This window comes from Lonchura striata, chromosome 3, assembly GCF_046129695.1.
Source record: "Lonchura striata isolate bLonStr1 chromosome 3, bLonStr1.mat, whole genome shotgun sequence".
Lineage (NCBI taxonomy): Eukaryota > Metazoa > Chordata > Aves > Passeriformes > Estrildidae > Lonchura > Lonchura striata.
This window is the reverse complement of record NC_134605.1, coordinates 60,098,806-60,119,905: the sequence shown is the minus strand read 5'-3', so window position 1 is coordinate 60,119,905 and position 21,100 is coordinate 60,098,806. Positions and strand designations below refer to the sequence as shown.

The window sequence follows — 21,100 nt, the reverse complement described above, 5'->3', positions numbered from 1 at the left end:
TACAGAGAATAAACAACTTTATTTTATAACAGAATTACAGAAAGCAAAATATCACTTAATACAACTTCAAGCTACTATAAACCTAATTTGGCATTTTAACTATACACAGAGTCAACAGCAAAAAAAAAAAAAAAAAAAACCAAACAAAAACCAAAAAACCAAACAACCCTGCAGCAAGACCAAATGAAAAATAAACCCCAATATAATTAACAGGTTTTTGCCATGGCAGTCTCAACTGATGGTACTCTCGTACTACTTTACAAGTGGAGTTCATCTTACATCTTTTATTCAGTAGCCTAAAAACCTGCATTAACCATTAGAGGAAGCATGTGAAACATATACCTTCTCTGTAACAGAAATGTCAGTTCTAACATGGAGACACAGTGAGGTTTAATAGCAAGCGAGCATTCTACACATGTATCCAAATAGTGGAAGTATTGGAACTGGGACACAGTAAGAAAACAAAAAAGCACTACGGTTTTAAGCTGCCTAGATCATCTCTTGTTGGAAAAAGAGAAAGATATTTTGTTCTTCCTTCTTTCCTTATCTGGAATGCTGCAGACAGCAAAAAGTCTGCAAAAAGTTGAGCATTGGCACCAAAGTGCAAAAAGAACACAGTGCTCAGTCAGAAGAAATCTGTCTGCAACTCCTTCTCCTCTACAGACTGCCACACCATCTCTGCTCCGCAGAGAGGAGAACCTTGGAAAAGAAAGAGTTACAGAGATACCAGTATAAAATTTATCCAAAGAAATATATTTTTTCAAATTTTAGCAAATGTTTTATTTTTATAAAAAACTTCATTATGTGATATCATATATTTACCTGAATAATCTGAAAAAAATTCTGTAAATTACTCCAGTAAGAGATTTCACTTGAAATATCTGAAAAAAACTATATCTAAATTAGTAAAGATCCTCCTTCCTGCACAATTACCACCTGTTCCAGTGAACAATGATTTCCAGACTTCTTTTGTTCACTTTCATATAATTAAGAATCGGTTTCAAAAATACAAGTATTTGTGCGAAAGAAGATCATACCCTCTAGAAATTCATTTTAAAAAACCCGAAAACTCTAAGATTGTTAAGAAGTGGTTATAAAAAAACAAGATAGACTGTAAGGGAATATAGACCAAAGATGTTAAAATGGAGTTTGGTATTGGCATTGAAGTCGTGAACATCTGGTCATTGTTGCTAGGCCTGGTGGATTCAGCAGAGTAATGATGTCTTGGAATGACTACAGTTCTTCGTGGTCAGTGACATTTCTATTTCTGGAAGAAAAAATTATATGGAAGGTCACATAAGCATTTATAACAGATATCATGTCAATGTTACATCATAGTCAGAAAGTAACTATCTATGAAGGGTTCTTTGGTTTTTTAACAAGAAGGGAAGGTTTATTTAATTTTAAAAATGTTGCATTGACTAAAACCCCCTTCAGTCATTAGGCATACTGTACTACACTTTCTCAAAGTACTCATCTTGCTTTAGAGCATTTCTTCCCACCCCAAAATTCTCATTTTAATTGCAGCCACTTGTACAGTTTACTGAAAATTTTAATCGACAACCTAGAGCATAAATAAAAAAGGAAGGTACTTGTTCAATTCATCAATCCTTCAGAATTAGAATGCAGTATCTTTTACTTTTATTAGAGAAAACAAGTCTACACCAAGAATACTGCTGTAGTCATCAGAGCTTTCATTGCCTCAGAAACAACTATGCAAAATTCATTGCATGACTCCATTGACTTAGCACAGGAGAGCAAAAGGCTCTGGGCCGATACTCAAGGCAGTTGTGGCAGCTTTCTAAATTTTTTCCCTAAAGTTTAACTGAAAGGAATCATCAGTCAAACAAGTCTCCAGGTCTGACACAAAAGTAGCATGGAGAAATATCCTCTTTTATTCTCTCACAAGCATTGAAGACCGGGAACAAATTTTACAAATTGATGAAAGAACAGAATCAACTTTTCAGCAGGCCACTAGTGTAGAGACATGGTGCAAACCTGCCAAGGTCATTTTTTCCTCCCGTGACCCAGGCCCCTCTAAAAAGATGTAATTACTTCTATGGGATAGATTGTGTTGAACACTGATTCTGGATTAAGGTAGCATGAAGAACCTGGCACATTCTACACACATGTAAGAGAAGAGGCAATCCCTGCTTCCAAGACCTTTAAATTCACACTGATTAATAATGAATTCAAAATGTGATGGTAGCACATAGAAGAGTAAAACCCTGCAAATCCAAACCATCTGTTCTGCTGTTTCAGTGCCTCTTTCTACCTTAGATCCTGTGATGGAAGTGCTGAAAATATGCAAGGGGTGGTTTGAGTGTTCATGTTTGATGTTGCTGTGTACCAAGGGACCAGTGAAATCACCCAGAGCATAGGCATTCTCCTTACTGCAAACAGCTCTCACAAAAGTGATGTGCATTTTTTCAAGCCTTCTAGAACATTTATGTGATGTGAGGACTAATCAACACCTCCCTGTCTCAGAATTCAGTACAGTTCCCTGTCCTCTCCTGTGCTTTTAAACCAAAACTGGAGTATACATGTTATACTCATTTTCAGTATCACTAAGCAACAAAGCCATGAAACAAACCCAACTGAATGCTGAAATAAAAGTACATGAAAAACCAGACATTTGCGTGATATTCCTTATTTTTGGTGCTTTTCCCCAACTGTCCCTCACAAGCAACCCAATATCCAGTGTTATTTTCAGTTTCTAGCATTATCTTATGTCAATTTTTAAAAGTATTAATACTAACATGAATATCCAGGTGAGTGCTCATCCAGCACTTCCAAACATGATCCATATTTTTTCCTGGTCTGTATATTTATCAACAAAAAAATATTAATTTCTTTTTCAAACAGAATAATCTGACCTAATCTGAAGAAATTTTCTGTAGACAGCCCAAACTCAGTTCTACTGTATTTTACATCCTGAAAAATTATGCAAATTAACATGCTGAGAAGTTCAGAGAAAAACTAGCCAGAAAATACTGTCTAAACACACATGACCATAACAAGCATTGTAGTTCTAATACAATCTGTACAAGGTCAGGAAGGGAATTGGAACCACTTTGACAGAGAAGATGGATAAACTTCCTGTCTGCAGGTAGAGGGCAGGCCATCCTACTCTCATACTCCCCATGGCACTCAACATTGCTGCTCTATGCATACAGTAGGAGTTCAGGACAAGCTCTCAGCAGGGTTATGTGTAGGCTATGAGACCAAATAATTCTGCCAGCAGATGTGAAAAACTCTTGCCCCAACAGCCCACCACAGGCAGTCTCTCAACTGACCATATCCATGTAAACATCTGGCAATGGATATTAGCTCTCCCCTTCCTAAGCCACACACTCTCATTATGATCCAGATGTTAAGAAAAAAGACACTTGTAGGCAGATTAAATAAACTAAGGCTTTAGTCTATGTCTTTCAGCTGAAAACATGCATCTGTGATCAGACTAGCTCAGGAAGAGTCCAATTCCTTGATAATGGTCATGCTCCATGGAGCAGTATTCAATAGATGTATTTCATAACCTCTCAACTGATACTTGAATCTTTGCTCTTCTGAATCCCAGAAGTGACACTCAACAGTTATATCTTCATCTTTTAGGAAATTCAGGCACAGCAATAAAATAGATCATTTTAACACGACAGATTATCAGGATTATGTGAAAAACACCCTCCCCTCTAGTAGCTTACACCAAATTTGGAATCAAGTCAGTATCTCATTTTTCATATATTCCTGGCATTTCATGGCTGTGCTCAAGTTTGCTAAAGCTGCAGACTGAAATTTATAATGGCTAGTTTCCTTAGGTAAATAATTTTGCTCAATACTAAGGGAATGCCTGCCTGCACAGGACATAGAAGTCTCTTGTCCCTGGGCCACAACCACCCTTGTATAAAATACTGAACTGGGGAAATAAGAATCATGACTACTCTCATTTCTTTAAAACATATAAAATGAATTGCTTTTACCTTGTCTCCCCCTTCATCAACATTGATCAAAGTGCATATTAAAAGCTCAAAGTTGTACTAAACCAATTTTCCTTCTTGAGATGTAACATAATAACACTGCTGCCCTTCCAGCTAAATACAGAGGCTAGTCAGTAAAAAAATCAGAAGCCTAATGAAAGCTTAAACCCCTGGTTTTTACATTTCTTTATAAAACCCTCCCATTGAGATAACCATTTAACCAATAACAAAACCATCAATTTTGAAAAAACCTGAAGCTCAAGTCTCATACTAACAATGTGACAAGTACTGGGAATCTGAAAATTTACACACCCAAATGGTTACAGAGCTTTAAGATATCAGCTTATAATAAGTGCAAGAGCAGATTTATTCAGTGTTCAACCTGCTTTTTATATTGAATACATGAGGGTGAACCATGTTTTTTTCCTTTTTTTTTCTCAACCTAGAAAGGAGGGCCTACTAAACTAATATGACTTCAAATAGCTGATAAAAGGCTTTAAAACTTGAGCTTTTACATTGACATTCTTGTCTGGGAAAATGATAAAATGCCAAAAATCTCAGTGTGTTTAGGATTAAGGATTAGCTGACTAAACTGAAACGTCCAAGTGTGTCCTCTCATTACTGAAAACTACACAGTCTTCCCACTAAACAAGGAAGATGTTATAAGAACTATAATTGTTCAGGTAAACAGAAAAGTGTGACACATCCTTCATATGTTGCAGAAATAGCCCAAATCCACTTCAATATAAACTATAACAATTTGCCCAAACATTGTAGAAAATGCTGTGAGAGTATTGTGACAAAACTGGGAGACATATATAGGAACATCTGCAACAGAAATTAATGTCAGATTAGACCTAAGATAAAAAAATCTTATACTAGTAGTCTTCTATTAGCACCTGTTTCAATTCACCCTTCTGGGAATCCCTATCTTAAAGACACCCCAGATTTTTCAGCTAAAAAGACATGAATGCAACAGAAAACAGACACCACATTTTCCTGTGTTAATTATCTACATAAGCTTACCTGAAGTATTTGCTTGAGGGCATTTTTGATTTTAGTCTTCATCTTCCTCAGCAAGTTCAGTTTCTTTGTGCACCACCACTCTTGTCACAGACATGTCAGGGTGCTGTTCTTTGGCTTCTTTGATTGCCTGTGCTAGGGCCTGCAAATGTATTGGAAATACAGAACTTAACAAAATCAAGCGGACATTCATGTGGGGCCAGAGAACAGGAGAGTACCTTTGGAAAATGTGGTTATAATTTTTCAGAACTGCAAATTTCTGAACCTGAGATCAAAAGTAAAGAAGCCAACTAACCCCCAAACCAAATCAATTCCAAAAACCCAAAAGAAAGAAAAAGACCCCAAACTGCCTCCCCACCCCCGTGTTAAAAATTTACCAAGATTTCCAGGAAGTCACAAAGTAACCATGAAATTTTTAAAATAACTTTCTAGCTCATCTTATGTTAAAAAAAAAAAAAAAGTATTTCTATATCCCAGAACTTTGTGAACTTCTGCAAAAGATCTAACAAATACACCATAACAAGAGTTTAAGATAGTACAGAAAATGAAGAGTGCCCTTCAAGTTTCCTGCACAAAACAGAAAGATACTTTGGAATGTATACTGTGTGTGGTACTGAAACTCTGGAATAATATAATAACAAATTTCTCAGCACAAGAATCCCATTTTTCTCCTTGTATTAGCTTAAGAGAAATTTCTCTAGCTTAATTCAGGGAAGTGTAAATGCAAGTATCATTCAGATGCTAATAATCCCTCCCCATTTTAAGAAATTTTATCATTTAAGAGATGTACAGATATACCCAGTTGGATCAGATGACCATCATAAGTCCCTTCCAACTGAAATGTAATATTTTATTCTACATCATAGTCAACCACATAAGAGCACACTCTGAATCATCACAGGTGAAATAGCACCTGGGCCCTTCTCTTTCTTGCTGACACCTTAGTGCACATCTTTTTTCAGTGAGCTGTATTACTTCTGGAACCTAATACAAGAAAAAACCTGAAGACATGGGAAGGTATTCAGAAGCAAAAGTCGACCTGTTCTCCTTAGTACCAAATGCAACTAACCCCCCGCAAAATACTAGAAGGAGTAAGAAAAATATAATGCAACAAAAAAGTTTATCATAATTTAGAAAAGTGACTATTTCCTGAGCTAGCTACAGGTATTAAGTGAGAGAAGATATAACTAACTCTGAAGAAAGATAGAAAACATCAGCATTAGGCACCTTAATTATTACATGACACTGTATTTGAAATCCTATTAAGGGAATGATGTGCATTGGTACAATACTGATGTTTGTTGTTTATGAGCAATGAAACCATAAACAACGAAAAAACCCCAAGACTCTATCTGGTAAATTACAAGTAATACAAATATTTGTCTTCTGAAACAAGACACTAAAATATTGTTTTCCTATTGAAAACTGTTTTAGTAATATAGAGAGCTAAAAGAAAAAACAAAAAACATCTAGCATGTAGTTTGGGCATTTAAGAAGATTCATATTCACTTAGAAAATGTGGTAGATATTTCTTAAATCTCTTAAAAGCTGCTCACTGCTGTTTTAAACTTAAGTGATTAAAATTCCATTTTGTACTTCTTTTTTATAATTTCAGTTTTTGCTTCATTAGTCAGTTATCACAAGTTAAACAAGGGCTTTGAGAATTGTCTGGTGTATTAAAGCTATTTTGTGACCTTTCCAGACATTTGAAGTGCACTCCATGTGTGTCAAGGCAAACAAGAGCCATCCATGCCTGATGCTAAGCAGCTGTGTCATCTGATTATGAGTTTCAAGAACAGATTCAACTTGTCAAAGACACTTCCTAGACACAAATCAAAATGTGAAAATAAACTCTTTGAAAACTCTCAATATATTACAATTCATAAGTTAAACTAACCCTGTTATGCTGATTTGTGAAGCCTTCATGAAGTTAAAAATGTATTCACTGCAAGGTAGGCTTTTCTATTTGTATTAACTAACGACTGTTGATTGCCTTTGTTACTAGTTTCTTAGATGAAAAAAACCCCTGTGTAATCATCACTACAAAGACCAGATAATGACTTTTCTCAATTATTTTCCTGTGTAGTGCTCAAATTCAGCCTTATTAATTTGGAACATAGAAGTGATTTTAACCTTAGTTACTAAGTAATTGTAAAATACTACTTTGTACTGATGGAGATAAAAGGTATATACAATTACAGCAGATCAACAATTACTTTTGTTAGACATAATTCTACAGATACTGGCCAAAACCTAATTTTTAAATTCAAGAAGTTAATGTTCTAATGTATTTCAAAGCTTTCAATCAAAATGAGTGCTGCATTCAGATGCTGCTAAAACAATACAGAAAAGACTCCTATCTATCCAGATCAGTGTATCAAAGTAAGATTATTTCAGTAATGTTTTTCCTCCCAGTACAAAAGCTGCACTAAATAAACTGGGTCTTCTCCAAAAAGAGTAATCCCTCTAAAAATAGCAGAAATCCATTCACATGATCTATGATGCAAATTTACAAATGCTGTTTTTCTTTCACATATATTCAAAAGGCTTCTTAATAGCAAAACACAACTGTTTAAAAACTATGACACAATTAACAGTCTCAGGGAGTTTCTATATAGTTTTATTCAATTTTTCTACCTTTCTCTTACTTCATATTTCTGAAACACCATCTAGATCTCACCAGAGACTACAAAATCCACATTTTAAATGTTAAATTTGCATACTCACCTCATCATGGTCAATATCTGCATCTCCAGTAATGACAATGCGTTTCTCAATTCTTGTTTCTGATACTCCACCTTTTACCATCTACAGAAGTCAGAAAAATTAAAAAAAAAAAAAACAGAAAAATATCCCTGTGATTATTCCATATTTCTACAAAGCACAACCTTCTGTTGCACTGAAGCAAATAGATTTTTGTGTCTGAGTTGCAATTAGTAGTAAATGCATTCAGCATTAATCATTCTCTCCCTTTTCAGCTATACAGTTGGTCACTCTCTAGCAATTGCTAAACTTGATAAAAATCAAGCAATAGAGAATTACTCCTGTTACTAGATCCCATGTCTGGCAAACTGTAATTCCAGCTTCTTCTGCCATATTAATCTGGCACCATAGAAATTCCAATAGTATTTGCTTTTATTCCAACCCATCTATCAGGGGCCCCTCCATAGTCATAATCCTGTGCCATTAAATACAAATATGATCTGATTTTCAGTTCTGCCATTCAAGGACCTTCATCAGATATTTCCAACATATTTTACACTGCTGAACAGTTTTGTGCTTTTCTTCATTTCTTATTCAAATGATTAAAACACTTCAGCTTATAAAAAAATTCTCACAGAAATAACATTATTTGCCTTTTAAATCAGCCTGTGTATGAGAAAAGAATAAACTACTAAAGATACCCTGACCAGGGAAGAGCCAAGATGACTCCATTAATAACACCATTAGAATATTAAAACTATTTTGGGAGGTCCCTTTATCAGTAATGAACAATTTGCAATGCAACATAAAAAGTCAGCTTAGAAAATTCAAACAATCTTGTTACTGACTGTTTATCATAAATTCAAAAAACATAAGGATCTGCTGCATCATGGTAATTCCAGTAATTTTTCAGGAGAAGACAAGACTGAGACAATTTTCTTCAATTGTTCCTTCCAAGAAGCAAGACTATTTGACATCTGAATTTGACAAGAAAATGTACACTTCCTGTCAAAACTGTGGTTCAATTAATTGAATAAAGATTTTTTATTTTTTAAATGGTGGTGGCTTAATGGTTCCAAAAAGGAGAAGGAGTCTGAAAAGGATCTATTGACTAGTCTTTATAATCAATGGATTTTTAACATATGCATTTTTAATTCTGAGCTTACTTTATTTCATGTGACTCACTTTCCAACATTATTCTTCCACTATCATTTTGTGCATATGACTTTCAATCTTCAATCTTTAGAAAATATATCCAGTGAGCAGTGAATTATTATTCAATTGTGTCATGTTGTAAAACTTCTGTATCTTGGTGGGGGAAGAATCCTGAATTCACACTTTGCTTCCCTCTTCCATTTTTCTTTATCCTAAACAATGTTTTCTGTAATTTTCTTAGAAAAAGTGCTAAGGGTTCAAAGGCATGTGTTGTTTAGGCATGCCTAAAATTTGACAAATGTTTACATAAATTAGCAATAACAATCATCACACTATGGTAGGTTTCATGTTTTTAATGAAACAGATGTGATGTCCTGCTAACACTGAGTTTTCCTTTCCTTTTCAAGCATGGAATGAAAAGGAAATAATTCAGTACCCAAGCACACTTGCAAAGTAATCTAAAAGAATGATCTGGTTTTTAAATACAGCCTAAACCTGAAGCACAAGGATGATGAACACAAAGTCTGGGAAACATTGTTTCAGTTCATCATGCAGGGCTCCTGTGCACCTGAGAAAAGTTAGTTACACTAGCAAAGATTCTGTAGGATATCAGAATCTCAGAATATAAGGAAAATGTCTCAGAATGTCATCAGTGAGTGACAACAGGACTGAACCTGCAAAAATTTAGTTACATATTAATTTGTCAAATACTGAAATAAGACCTATATGAACTACTGAAAGACCAGTAATCATATTTTTCCCCCTTTCCATGTCCTATTCCCAGATATTCCTGCTTATTAGGACTTCGGTCTTCAAAATCTGTACAGAATGATATAATTCTCACACATGCCTGGAATTAATCCCTTCCATTTCAAGTTAGTTTTCCTCTATGAATAAGCAGACGTACAAGAAACTTCATGTAAAATTGTGTTTTGAGGGTCCAGTGTCTTTTTAATTAAGAAAGACATGAAATATAATTTACCTTTGTGATGTGTGTAGTTGTGGTAGTAGAAATGGACTCTGACGTAATTGTCTGTGCACTCACCAGCACACCAGTATCACCAACAGCGTTGCCATCAAGCTATTAAAAAAAATATATATATTATTGTATATTGGCATTTAAAAAACTTTGTTTTCACAGGAGAAAAGGCTAGTTTTCTTACTAAACACATTCTTTAATTCAGCTAGAACTGATCTAAATAGAAACCAGCCAAGTTTACAGAGTCAGGTAAGGCTATTATTATGGCCCATTCCTGTGGAGAATTCATACTCACCGTTATGCATTCCTTTCAGGAGAAATGAGATATTTTAATCAAGTTTCCAAAACAGGATTAAAGTGAGTTATACTTTTGCAGTCGGCAACTAAGTCTTTATATAGCAAAAGGAAATTAAAACTTCTTAAGTAATATGGTTTTGTAACATTTCACTTATCTAATTCATAGTTAAAGTATAATCTTATCTGCTAGGAAAAAAAGTATATGCTTTTGAAAAGCATTTTTTGATATTATCCATGTTGATCTACATAACTGCAATAAAAATAAGATTGCAAACAAACCAGTCACCATACCTGTGAAGATTCATATGTGATAGTTTTAGTTTCTGTTTGAACAATTGGAATTTCTTTAGTTGAGATTTCAGTTCTCTGTGTGGCATCTGAAATGGTTACCATCTCTGTTTTCACTACTGGAGGCTGTAATGCAAGAAATAAACAATCAATTCAAAAGACAGAAGAAGTTCTGTGAAGTGGACCAAGATAACACAACCAAAAGCTCAAGAAAAGCATAACAGTAAGATAAGTATTTGACTGACTTCCCATACAAAAAGCATGCAATAAATAAGCAAAATGAAATGAAGATTACTACATCAGCCCTCTAGAATATCCATAACATTGTAGGAAACTGTAATCTAATAACCTTGTCAAAGTTCAGTGTTTCAGCCAACAGTACATACCAAAGAGCATTGCTAAAACAAAGCTGCAACACATGTACTGAAAATGTGTAAAAGCATCACTATGAAAAAAATAAAAATCTTAGTTTGCAGAAAGAAATTAACAGCTAGGTCAGACAGAAACTTTGTATTAGAACTAACTCAGGAAAATACCTATCACTTGTCAAATCTGCAAATCCGGACTAAAAATTCCATAAACATGTAACTTTTTAATATGCATTACTTCTGAACAATAAAAGCTTTTGCAAACCAGATTTTAAGCAGTCTAAATTTTTCTCGAAGTCAATGACTTCTGTTGACAAAAATTCTAAAAGGCTACTTCAACAATTTAGAGTAAACTATTGGTGTTCTCTGCAATATCGCAAATAAAGCAATTAACCTGGGGTCTGTAAGCTAGTGAACTCATTACTTATCTTATTGGAGCAGATTTTCATTAGATTTAAGAACTAAAGCCTTTTGAAATTTTTCTAGATGCATCAGCTTATATCTTATGTTGATTTTGAATACACATAGGGTAAAAATCCCTGGAAAAAATCCCAAACACCCTTTCATGCTTGCACACACAGCAGTCCTTCATCCCCTTCTTCCAAACTATCTATGCTTTTAGGAAGTGTGGGAACTTGCAAATTTTAAAAGTCTAATAAACTAATTCTTTCACATCACTAATCAGAACAGCTGTGCATGCAAAAGACAGCAAAAGAAAAAATGTGAGTTGTTTTGATTAAAAAGTGCAGAAAAAAAAAATTGCCACCATTACAAGAACAAGCAGGTAGAGAACTACAAAAAACTCACCAAACTGGTGAAAAACTTAGCAGAAGATCATGACAAATTTACAAAGACATACATGCCTGCCTTTCATTTTTTCCCTTTCTACTTTATCATTTGCCCAGTAATCAACTCTTCAACCTTGTTTGGCTTAAAACAACTGGTTGTGATAGGAACTCATGCATGCTTCCTAAGTATCTACTGCACTAGAAGACTTCACAGAAACATTGTGATAAGAGCCTCACCACTTAACAGTGCAGTGCTCTCACCTCTGCATTTTCTAGCCATACATATTCTAACCTGCAAATCCATAATGTTTTATTGAACGGAAGGGAAAAAAGGGAAGAAAAGCACTGAGTGAGTACAAGGAAAAAAGGAACAAAAATTTGTGACAGATGCCTTCTAATTCCAATTTGCACTAGTTTTCCAATCACGATTACATGTCATGGACTTGTCAAAAACAGTTGACAAATAAACAAGACAAGACTAAAACACTGGGAACATGCAAATAATAAATACACATTATGTATGTGCATATAAAATACGGAGGAGATTAAAAAAAAGAGAGAGATCTCAGTCTTCGGAAGGTTTGCCTTTACTGGTGATTTTCACTCAGTTCTAGCAAAAAGTCAGAAACCATAACTGAGGGAGACAGAATTTCACTGCTCATCAATGGTTTCCCCTTCCAAATGATCTGAATCTTGTTGGATGCCAGAAGACGTGGAGGAATAGGAGAAGAAGAAAGGCAGGTATATTTTCACCCCAAGAAATACCTCTGCTTAATCTAGTTGTCATACTGTTCTACCATTTACCTCAGAACAACAAATTAATTGTGGTGCAACATCAATGTCAACATGAGACACATCTCCATTGAGTTTCAGCTGTTCCTCCTCTTTTTCTTCACCTACATCTTGCTTAATTTGCTCTGACAAATTCTTCTCTTCTGTAGCTACAGTAATTGTATTTTCGTGGACCAAATCTTCAACTGTAACTTGTGTGTGCTCAACTGGTACTGGTTTACTGCCTTCTGGTATGGCTTCCACATGCTGCGTATTTTCTTCATGTTCTTTCCTTTTCATGTCTTCCTCGTCTTCCTGTTCTTCCCTGATGACTTCCTCAATTGCCCTATGATGTGGATGGTATTCTCCCACCTCTTCATCCTCACTCTCACTACTACTGCTGCTGCTGCTACTATCTGATGGCAATGATGAAGAGTCCTTTTTTGACACGTGCTCCACCTTACATGTCTCCCCAGCATCAGTGGCAACTTGCATTTTCCCTTTGTTGGTTTCGTCTACGACTAGTGTTTCTTCTATCCCAAACTCTGCCTGCTTCTTCTCCTCCACTATGTCCAGAGTCTCATGTGAACTCTGCACAAAAAACATGGATGAGGATAAACAAAAGAAGAGTATATGAATAAATTAAAATGATGAAAATAAAATTAGCTGGTTCATGTCATATGGAAGACAAAAGATGTTTGTGATGGTTAACTGAAAAAAGAAGGAAGGAAAGAATGAAGATGGATTGGAAGAGTTAGAGCCAAATTTAGTCATGGAAAAAAATCTGCAGAACCTTATCAGCATCGCTGACTCCAGTACAAGGACCTTCTGCTCTGGAAGCATGTCTCTGTGAAACAAAAAGCAATCAGAGGACACAAATCAATGCATAACCCTTTTCAACAGTGCAACATCCTCCAAGCAAGCTTTTAAGAATGTATACACATGAGACTAGAGAAATGCTACATATTCTCTGCAAGATACTAGTTGCCTTACACTTAATCTAAATATTCAATCAAAAGTAGGTGTAAGAATGGTGTAAGAATTGAATCTGAAAATGAAAAATAAATAAAAATTTTTAAAAAATTAAAAAAATAAAATAACTGCCTTGGTAGCCAGTGATGCTACCGAGGCAGTAATTTCTCTCAGTTAAATCAGGAATTATTAGACAACAGTAAAGAGAAAAACTAATGCTTTACTACCAGTTTGCCATAATTTAAAAAACAGTAAGAAAGGCATTATTGCATGGTTTTATTAGTTGTTTGTCATTGGTCTTTTATTTTATGCAACTTAATAGATAATGAGAGGAAGACTGCTTAGGGTAGTATGCTGTCAGAATAGCAATACAGGATTACAAAAGAAGGTCCTATAAGAATTTAGTTTGGAGCCAAAAGAATTATATTAAAGCAGCTTTACTAGGATTTGTTCCATAACAAAATAATGTTGGCTATCTGAAAGCCTGCAGTAAATGACGTATTAGGGTGTCAGGTTTTTTTTAAATCGAACACTTAGCAAACAGTCTGCAGCAAAATTAATAGCCCAAATGAAAAGAATTCAAAAACCAACACACCATCTGTGACTTAATTCTACCTTTTATTGCTGTTTACCTAGCGCAGCATCTATGCAGCCTAAGTTTAGCCAAGCACTGATTCCTCCCTGCTTCTGGCGTGCTGCAGATGCAGAGTTAAGCTCTGGGGCAGGCCGGGACGGGCGGGAGCAGCCCGGTCCCGGTCCCTATCCCTGTCCCGGCGGGATCCGTCCCGTCCCCGGCGGGCCGCGGCCCCGCGCCCGAGCAGCACCTGGGGCCCCGGCGCGGCGGCGCCCGTCTGCTCCCCCGCAGCGCCCTCTGCTGGCCCCGGGCTGGCGGCGGCGAAGGGCCCGCTGGTGCCGGCGCCGAAGCGCTCCTTACTAAACAAAATGGACGCAATCTCCTCTTCCAGGCTCTAGACGGTCAGAGAAGGGAAAGGAAAGAATTAGACAGCGGCGGGCGGAGCGGCAGCCACCTACAGTGGGAGAGGTTCGGCGAGAGAGAGACGTGACAAAGGCACCGGCTCGGCAGGAGCGGGGGGCACGGACAGGGGGACACCGCGCGAACGAACACACCGACACTTACTTACACACCGACACTGACACTTACACACCGACACTGACACTTACACACCGACACTGACACGGACTTCCCAAACAGCACAGTTTACCTAGCTGGTAACTCCGTATTTACTGCCTGGGATTTTTTTCCCTTTTAAAATCCATTTTTGACACCACCTACAGCCCAGCTGGATCAGAGCTCTAGGGCTGTTGGGGATATTTGCTTAGGATATATACCCACAGTGCTGAAATGTTTAAATATTTCTTATTTCTTTATAATAAATGCTATTTTTTTAATACTTAAATATCCTAAGCAAATTCATGTTGATTAAAAATCTGTTTTCAAGAAGTCCCATTTCAGCGGGAAAACTTGTATCTTTCAAACATACATGAAAGATGACACATTGCTTTAAGGCATATGTTCATAATCTGGTCTATTTTCTGCAGGGCTATAAATCTGTATGGTTAAGCAAACTTTGAAAGTTCAAGTGGGTACAAGCCTCTGAAAAGGCTACAGTTCTTTATTCCAGATTTCACTCCACAAGCTCTGGTAAGAAGTTAGAAGTAAAAGTGGTTAAAATAAAAAGCCAATAACATACAAATACATAACACGGACATAAGACACATGTTGACAACATTTCATGAGATACATTTCAGCCTTCCCGAAGGGCACAACAGAAAATGATGCCAGAAGCAGAAAGCCGAGGTGCCATGCACACAACTGCAGCCCTGGGGACTCACCGTGGGAGCCGTGATGGGAGTGTGAACTGACAGAGGTTACACCATGCTACTGTAGGGACACTACGACACGTATGGCATGCAGAAGAACAGAGAAGGAAAAAGAAAAAGAACCCCTAACTCGTTTTTTTTCTTTTCCTACACTAAAATCCAAAGTTTATTTCAATGGTGGCTAAGAAGAGTTAACAGGAATGCAAGTTTTTAAATCTGCCTTCATGCAACATCGAATCTCCAATTGGGCAATGTGTTCCTTACCCCTACTTTCTTTCCCTAGATTACTCCACCCAAGAAACATTCCTCTATTAACAGATTACATCAAAAGGCAAAAACTTTCATGATCCTCTTTTCATTGTACTCTGGTAACTTGTTTTCTGACCGCTCAAAGCAGAAAAAAAAAAAAAAAAATATGAAGGGGAAATGCAAAATCTTTATGTGGTAGGCTGTCTGTGTGCATGTCTCTCTACCACTGCTCCCCCTTATATATGTAATTAAAGGCAGGCGTATAACACCCATCTTTTAGCACTTTCCCACCTTCAAAATTTTGAGTCTTCCAGTCTTTTAAAATTAAAACCTCAGTCACACAATTAATTTAATAATGCTCCCTGTTCCCTGAAGCATTTATTAGAAAGGATTAAATGTATAGATAGAATTAATTTTGTATCAGCCTGTGTTTAAATTCCTGGCAAAATCTTCTGGTACATAGTCATACACTCTAACATGAAATACTGTTTCAAGCTGTGGGGGATGACTTAAAGAAAAAAAAAAGTATTGTGAGTATCCATAAAATAGAAATGTTTCTATTTGCAATCTATATCAGTGTGTCAGTTTTTGTTTAATTAAGTCACAGATGCTGTGCACTTGCAGGAGTATGGTGGATCTAGAAGTATAGTAACACAAATGAGATGTACCCAAAATAACATTTCTAGGAAATAGAAAATTACTTGTAAGCATTTTTGCTGAAGCAAAAAAAGAATATTAGCAGTGGTATCCCTGCTTTATTCTCATCTATTATTTATCTATCCTAAAGGACAGGCAAGGATCAACAGGCATCCATCAACAAATAATTCAGGATGGAAATACAGTTCCCCAAATATCATATCTATGTTAGTGAAATAGGATTGCCAGCTTCATATTAACCTAATAGACCAAAAGTGTGTAAAAAAGCAACATCACAATTGCTACTCATCATCACTATCATACTGCTTCTAGTCCCACTGGTTAGAGTGCTTTTCATCACATAGATGTTATCAGGGACAAAACCTCCCTCTTTTCCTTAATGAAAAGACAGGCACAGAAGTGCAGATGTATTCAGAACAGGTTGCTTTTGAAATGAAGCTGCTTACACAGCATTACTGATTTGAATAATCATTATATAGTCAACATACAAAGCAAAAGTTCTTGTGTCAAGTATCACATAACTGCAAGCAATTATTTATATATAGAATGAAAATACATGTTTTTGCTATCACCCTAGTCACATCAAATACAGTAATTTTCCAGTATTGAACAGTAATGAAACACTGGGTTTCTCTTCGGTGGCCATTCAGAACTTCATGGTTAGTCTGGTGTTTAAGCAAAACATTGCTGGCATTCACATACATGTGTATGTATTGATATATACACACAGAGATCCTGGTTTACAACTCAAAATTATCCTTTCATTATTGGCTTTAAACAGTTATTTCCTTCAAGGAAAAAAAAAAAAGAAAAAGAAAGAAGTGCCCAAGCCACCAAGCTAGCCCACAGCAGAACAGCAAAAAAGCAGCAGGTTTCAGGGCAGCCACCTTATCAGTTTCCTCTGGTTTTGCTCCAGCAATCCATGGCATTGGAATCCATTGTTTCTCCTTCCCAGGCAGTGTTTTCACTTGGAAAATGTGGTCTCCTTTTTTCTATTTGGTTTTCATTTTATAAAGCCAATGTAAATCAACAAGCAATGAGACAGACATGCACTATACATCAACATAAAAACAAATTATCTGGAAGTGACAGAACATATGAAATGAGCAAAAAAACTGAAACCACCAAATATCGAGTAACTTGCAAGGCCCTCAATTTCAAGAGAAGAAATCAATACAGAAAATATACAAAACCATATATTAAAAAATAAGTTACATTTTTACATAAATGTCTGTTTCAACCAAAAATATATTTATAGCTATTAAATGAATCACTGTATCATGAATGTTTGAAAATATGACCAACATTTGTACCTGTGCATATACCATTATATGTAGAAATATTAAGGTACTACTCAGAAATTTGAGGAATTTCTTGTCAGTAACCACAAATTAAAAAAATAAGAAGTGATGCATGGTTAGTCACTGTGTTCTCTGTATGCACATACTCACAGCTCAGATCACTTACAGATCTTACTGAAATAATGTCCTATTATCAAAAATAATTTTGTAGCATCAGGCCTGCTTAATTGAAAGCTCACCTTTCTGTGGACTAAAAAAAACCTGAAGAATTTAAAGGGATAGGACAAAAATACATTTAAGGAAGGAAGGGTAGGAACCATGGTGATAGACAAGGACAACAGCACAACAAACTGATTTCTTTAAAAGACCAATGCACTCAGCTACTGTATTGAAGAAACAGTTAATAACCCAAGAGAACTAAAAGTTTCACAACAGCATGAGAAATTTGGGTAGGTTTCTTGCTACAGGCATTGAGGGTGATATTTGTAGAAAACTGTATTCCATAGTGCTACTTCAAGGTTCAGTCAGAAAGGAGAGGTAAGAGAAGTAGATAAATTCATTTTACAGACTTTTAAAGACTAAGATAGGTAAATTTTAACAACTACATTAAATGTGTCCTGAAGTCAACACTGTAAATTAACTGATCACATAAACTCCTTCTGAAACAAAACACAGATTTTGTGTGTATTTATGCACAAGCTGTCTATGAAGAGATGTAGATAACATATAGAAAAGGAAGGAAAATTTCTACTGTCACTGAAAAATCGTTTCTATCAATCTGTGTAAATCAGAGTGAAATTTAAAATATCCTTAACATACAGGAAAATGCTGCCATCACTTCTGTTTTCTTCTAATTCAGTTATTCATGTAGAAGAATAAAATTCCACCCACTCTTTAAAGTCAGGTCCAATAATAATGGTAAAAAAGTTAATGTATACTTAGTATAAACAAATATTATATCAGACAAATAAAGTGTTAACCTGAAGGACAAACTGCATTTGCTGTATGACACAATGGGTTGTATGGAAAGGCATGCAGACAGGTGTGAGCAGTGACATACCCCTTGTGTCTGTAGGGACAGAGGTGTGATACGCCGCTTTTCCCACTCATTTGGGCGTGGTTCGGGTGTGGATTCCATGAAATTGCGCTTGAGCTCACTAATGCTAGCCTGGTGTTTCAGTAAGTCGTCCTGGGTCTTATCCAGGTCCTAGCAACCCGCAACATAAAACAAAGTAGGACAAAACACGACAACAAAAGCAAACTTAACTGAAAAAAAATAAAAAAGAAATAGAAGCAGTCAAACCAAGAAAAGTGCCTTGTGTGTGGTGACCTCCTTTGTAGAACCTCAAAATACAAATGTTTAATATTATAAGGGACCAAGATTTTCTGGTTTTGTTTTTGTAGTAAAGGTCTTACTCATACACTGTTTCGTCCATATTTTAAAGCAAAGGAAAATAATGCTGTACATGGATTTTGCAAAGAGCTACTTTAGTCCAAAAATTTCCAGGAGCTGTTTGTTTTCACGTAAAATTTGTAACCACAGACACAAATGTTTCAGGATACTGCACAGCTAACATTACTGAAGGTAGCTGTAAGAAAGAACAGGTTAACCCAAGGAGCATAAAAATGCATCTTTCATGATATTACAAGCTCTATGAAAAATACTTATATCTGTGAACACAATACTACAAGGCCAAATATACAAGCAGCTAATATCTACTTAGCTTCAGAGAGACAACTCATTGTGCCTCTCATGCAGGCTTAAAACTTACTGGAAGAATCAGATTTAAAGACTTAAAAGCTGTTACGTGCCGATTCTACTTTTAGCAACCTGACAGTAGACAGACAAGTAGGAATAGTTTTTGTGCATGCCAGTACGAAGAAAATTATCTAAATTTCACCTCAGTGCCAAAGGAAACACCACAGTGTGAATTGGATTTTCTCATGACCATTGAGGCCAAACTGCAGCACCTTGGATCAAGTAATTACAAGGTATTCTTTCACTTTGTATCAGCTACAGGACAGAGGTAAGGTTCAGAAGCTATGTCAAAATGTAACTGCTCTAGTAATTGGACAAAAATATATATGCTTAGCTTTCTTGATAATTCATTGTCTTCTAAATACAATGGCTGGGATTTGGTGGGAGAAGCAGATTTCACCCTGCTTTCACAATTTGTCCTCCTTCCAGAATTCCAGGTCTCAAGAAAAGCCCATGTTGCTTATGCTCACTCTAACACAAGAATATTTTTTCATTAGTATTTTACAGTTATAGTCAAGTTTAAGCCTCAGATCCATTTTTAGTAAAGTACTAAAAGACTGAAGATTGAAATGAAATATTATCAATGCAGACATAATTAAGTTTTGTCAAAAGAATATAATCAGATATAATTATATAGGTAAAGAATCTGGATTTTTCCAAGGATTTTAAATACTTTTTAGTAGAATGTTCTAAAATCTACCATTTAGGTTAGGATTTTTATTGTCAGTGATTGCAATGCAAAGATGCTTCACATTAAATCATGAAAAACCCACACCCCAAACTCCTTAGGTTCTAGTTTCTTTTCATTTGTGTGTTCAGCCCCAGTAAGGGTTTGGTGCTGCACATCTATTTCCTAACCTTGTGGATAAGCCTGCATGCATTTTGAACATTTGAACCTCTCCCCTTCCAGCAACTCTGTATGTTTGTATTGTCACAGGACCACTTTTCATCCTGGACTAACAAATGAGACATTAAATATGTCCCCCTAAAGTTTGTATTTCTTGAGTGAAATAAAATCTTTTGCCAAAGGCATTCTGTTACACAACTGAAGCTAGTAACAATCCTGTAATCATTTTAAGACCTGTCTTGGCTTGACACAAGGCACATTTCTTGGGCTTGATCAAAGCACAGTTATGCAACGCACACTTTCAGTGCTTCAGTAAGTTATACACAAGCAAAGTTTCAATAGTGATCAAAAAGCTGCAAAAAGCCATAAAACATTAGTTGGGTTACTGCGATCCACACATCTCCTTATTACTGAACAAAACCAATGATTTTCAAAAAAACTGGTTTTGTGACAAAGGGAATTATTTATAGCCCCATCTGGATGAATGAAATAAAGACAGCAGTATGATTTTTAAAAATATCTTCAGTTACTAGCTTAAGTTATTAACCACAAGTTAAATGATACTAATAACAACTACAGTCTCTGATAAAATAATTGAGATCAACAATCTATATGAAAATTCTTATAATAAAAATCTCTACTTTGGTGACAATGCACTACATGTGAACACACTGTTCAAAGCTCTTTGCTGTTGCTCATCTGCAATGAAAACCAACCTTCAAGAAGCAAAATTTACTTCCATTTGAAAAGGAAAAAAAAACCAGCAAATATTTCAGAAGATATTCAAACATTCCCTTTGAATATCTGATCCTTGCATCATTTTTCAATGTTCCTAAAAACCAGTGTCGGAACCAGAATTAGTTTTCTATACTTCTACTGCTTGCCCCTTACTAACTTTATTTATTTAGCTCATGTATTTGAGGAAGGTTGATTAAACTGGCAAAAGCTGGAAACCCTACTCAACTGAATATGCAAACATTGAGGTACAATGTACAAAAATCCATTTGGAATTACGAATTGCACCCATGTGCCTGCTGTAGCTAAATAGGGCTATTATTCCCAGTTGCCACCTTGAAAACATTTAGCAAAAATACACAAATTTACATTCTGTGTTCAAGCTGAGGGTT

General features: G+C 35.9%; 1 protein-coding gene across 22 annotated transcripts in view; it reads right to left on the bottom strand.

Moving 5' to 3' along the window:
* Nucleotides 1–21,100, bottom strand: part of EPB41L2 (erythrocyte membrane protein band 4.1 like 2) — a 111,155-nt gene continuing 90,055 nt past the window's right edge. For 5 of the 22 annotated variants that reach the window (XM_021540702.2, XM_021540704.2, XM_021540712.2 and 2 more), the window contains 10 exons: nucleotides 18,428–18,574; nucleotides 16,954–17,058; nucleotides 14,143–14,286; nucleotides 13,140–13,193; nucleotides 12,380–12,937; nucleotides 10,423–10,545; nucleotides 9,838–9,936; nucleotides 7,725–7,805; nucleotides 5,001–5,139; nucleotides 1–1,267 (listed from right to left, as the gene is read on the bottom strand). In XM_021540702.2, the coding sequence (XP_021396377.2) occupies nucleotides 5,032–5,139; nucleotides 7,725–7,805; nucleotides 9,838–9,936; nucleotides 10,423–10,545; nucleotides 12,380–12,937; nucleotides 13,140–13,193; nucleotides 14,143–14,286; nucleotides 16,954–17,058; nucleotides 18,428–18,574 (1,419 nt within the window). In that variant the 3' untranslated portion in view covers nucleotides 1–1,267; nucleotides 5,001–5,031. Of the gene's footprint in view, nucleotides 1,268–5,000; nucleotides 5,140–7,724; nucleotides 7,806–9,837; nucleotides 9,937–10,422; nucleotides 10,546–12,379; nucleotides 12,938–13,139; nucleotides 13,194–14,142; nucleotides 14,287–16,953; nucleotides 17,059–18,427; nucleotides 18,634–21,100 lie in introns of those variants that run through there. The other 17 variants (XM_021540707.2, XM_021540715.2, XM_021540710.2 and 14 more) reach the window with 15 other exon arrangements.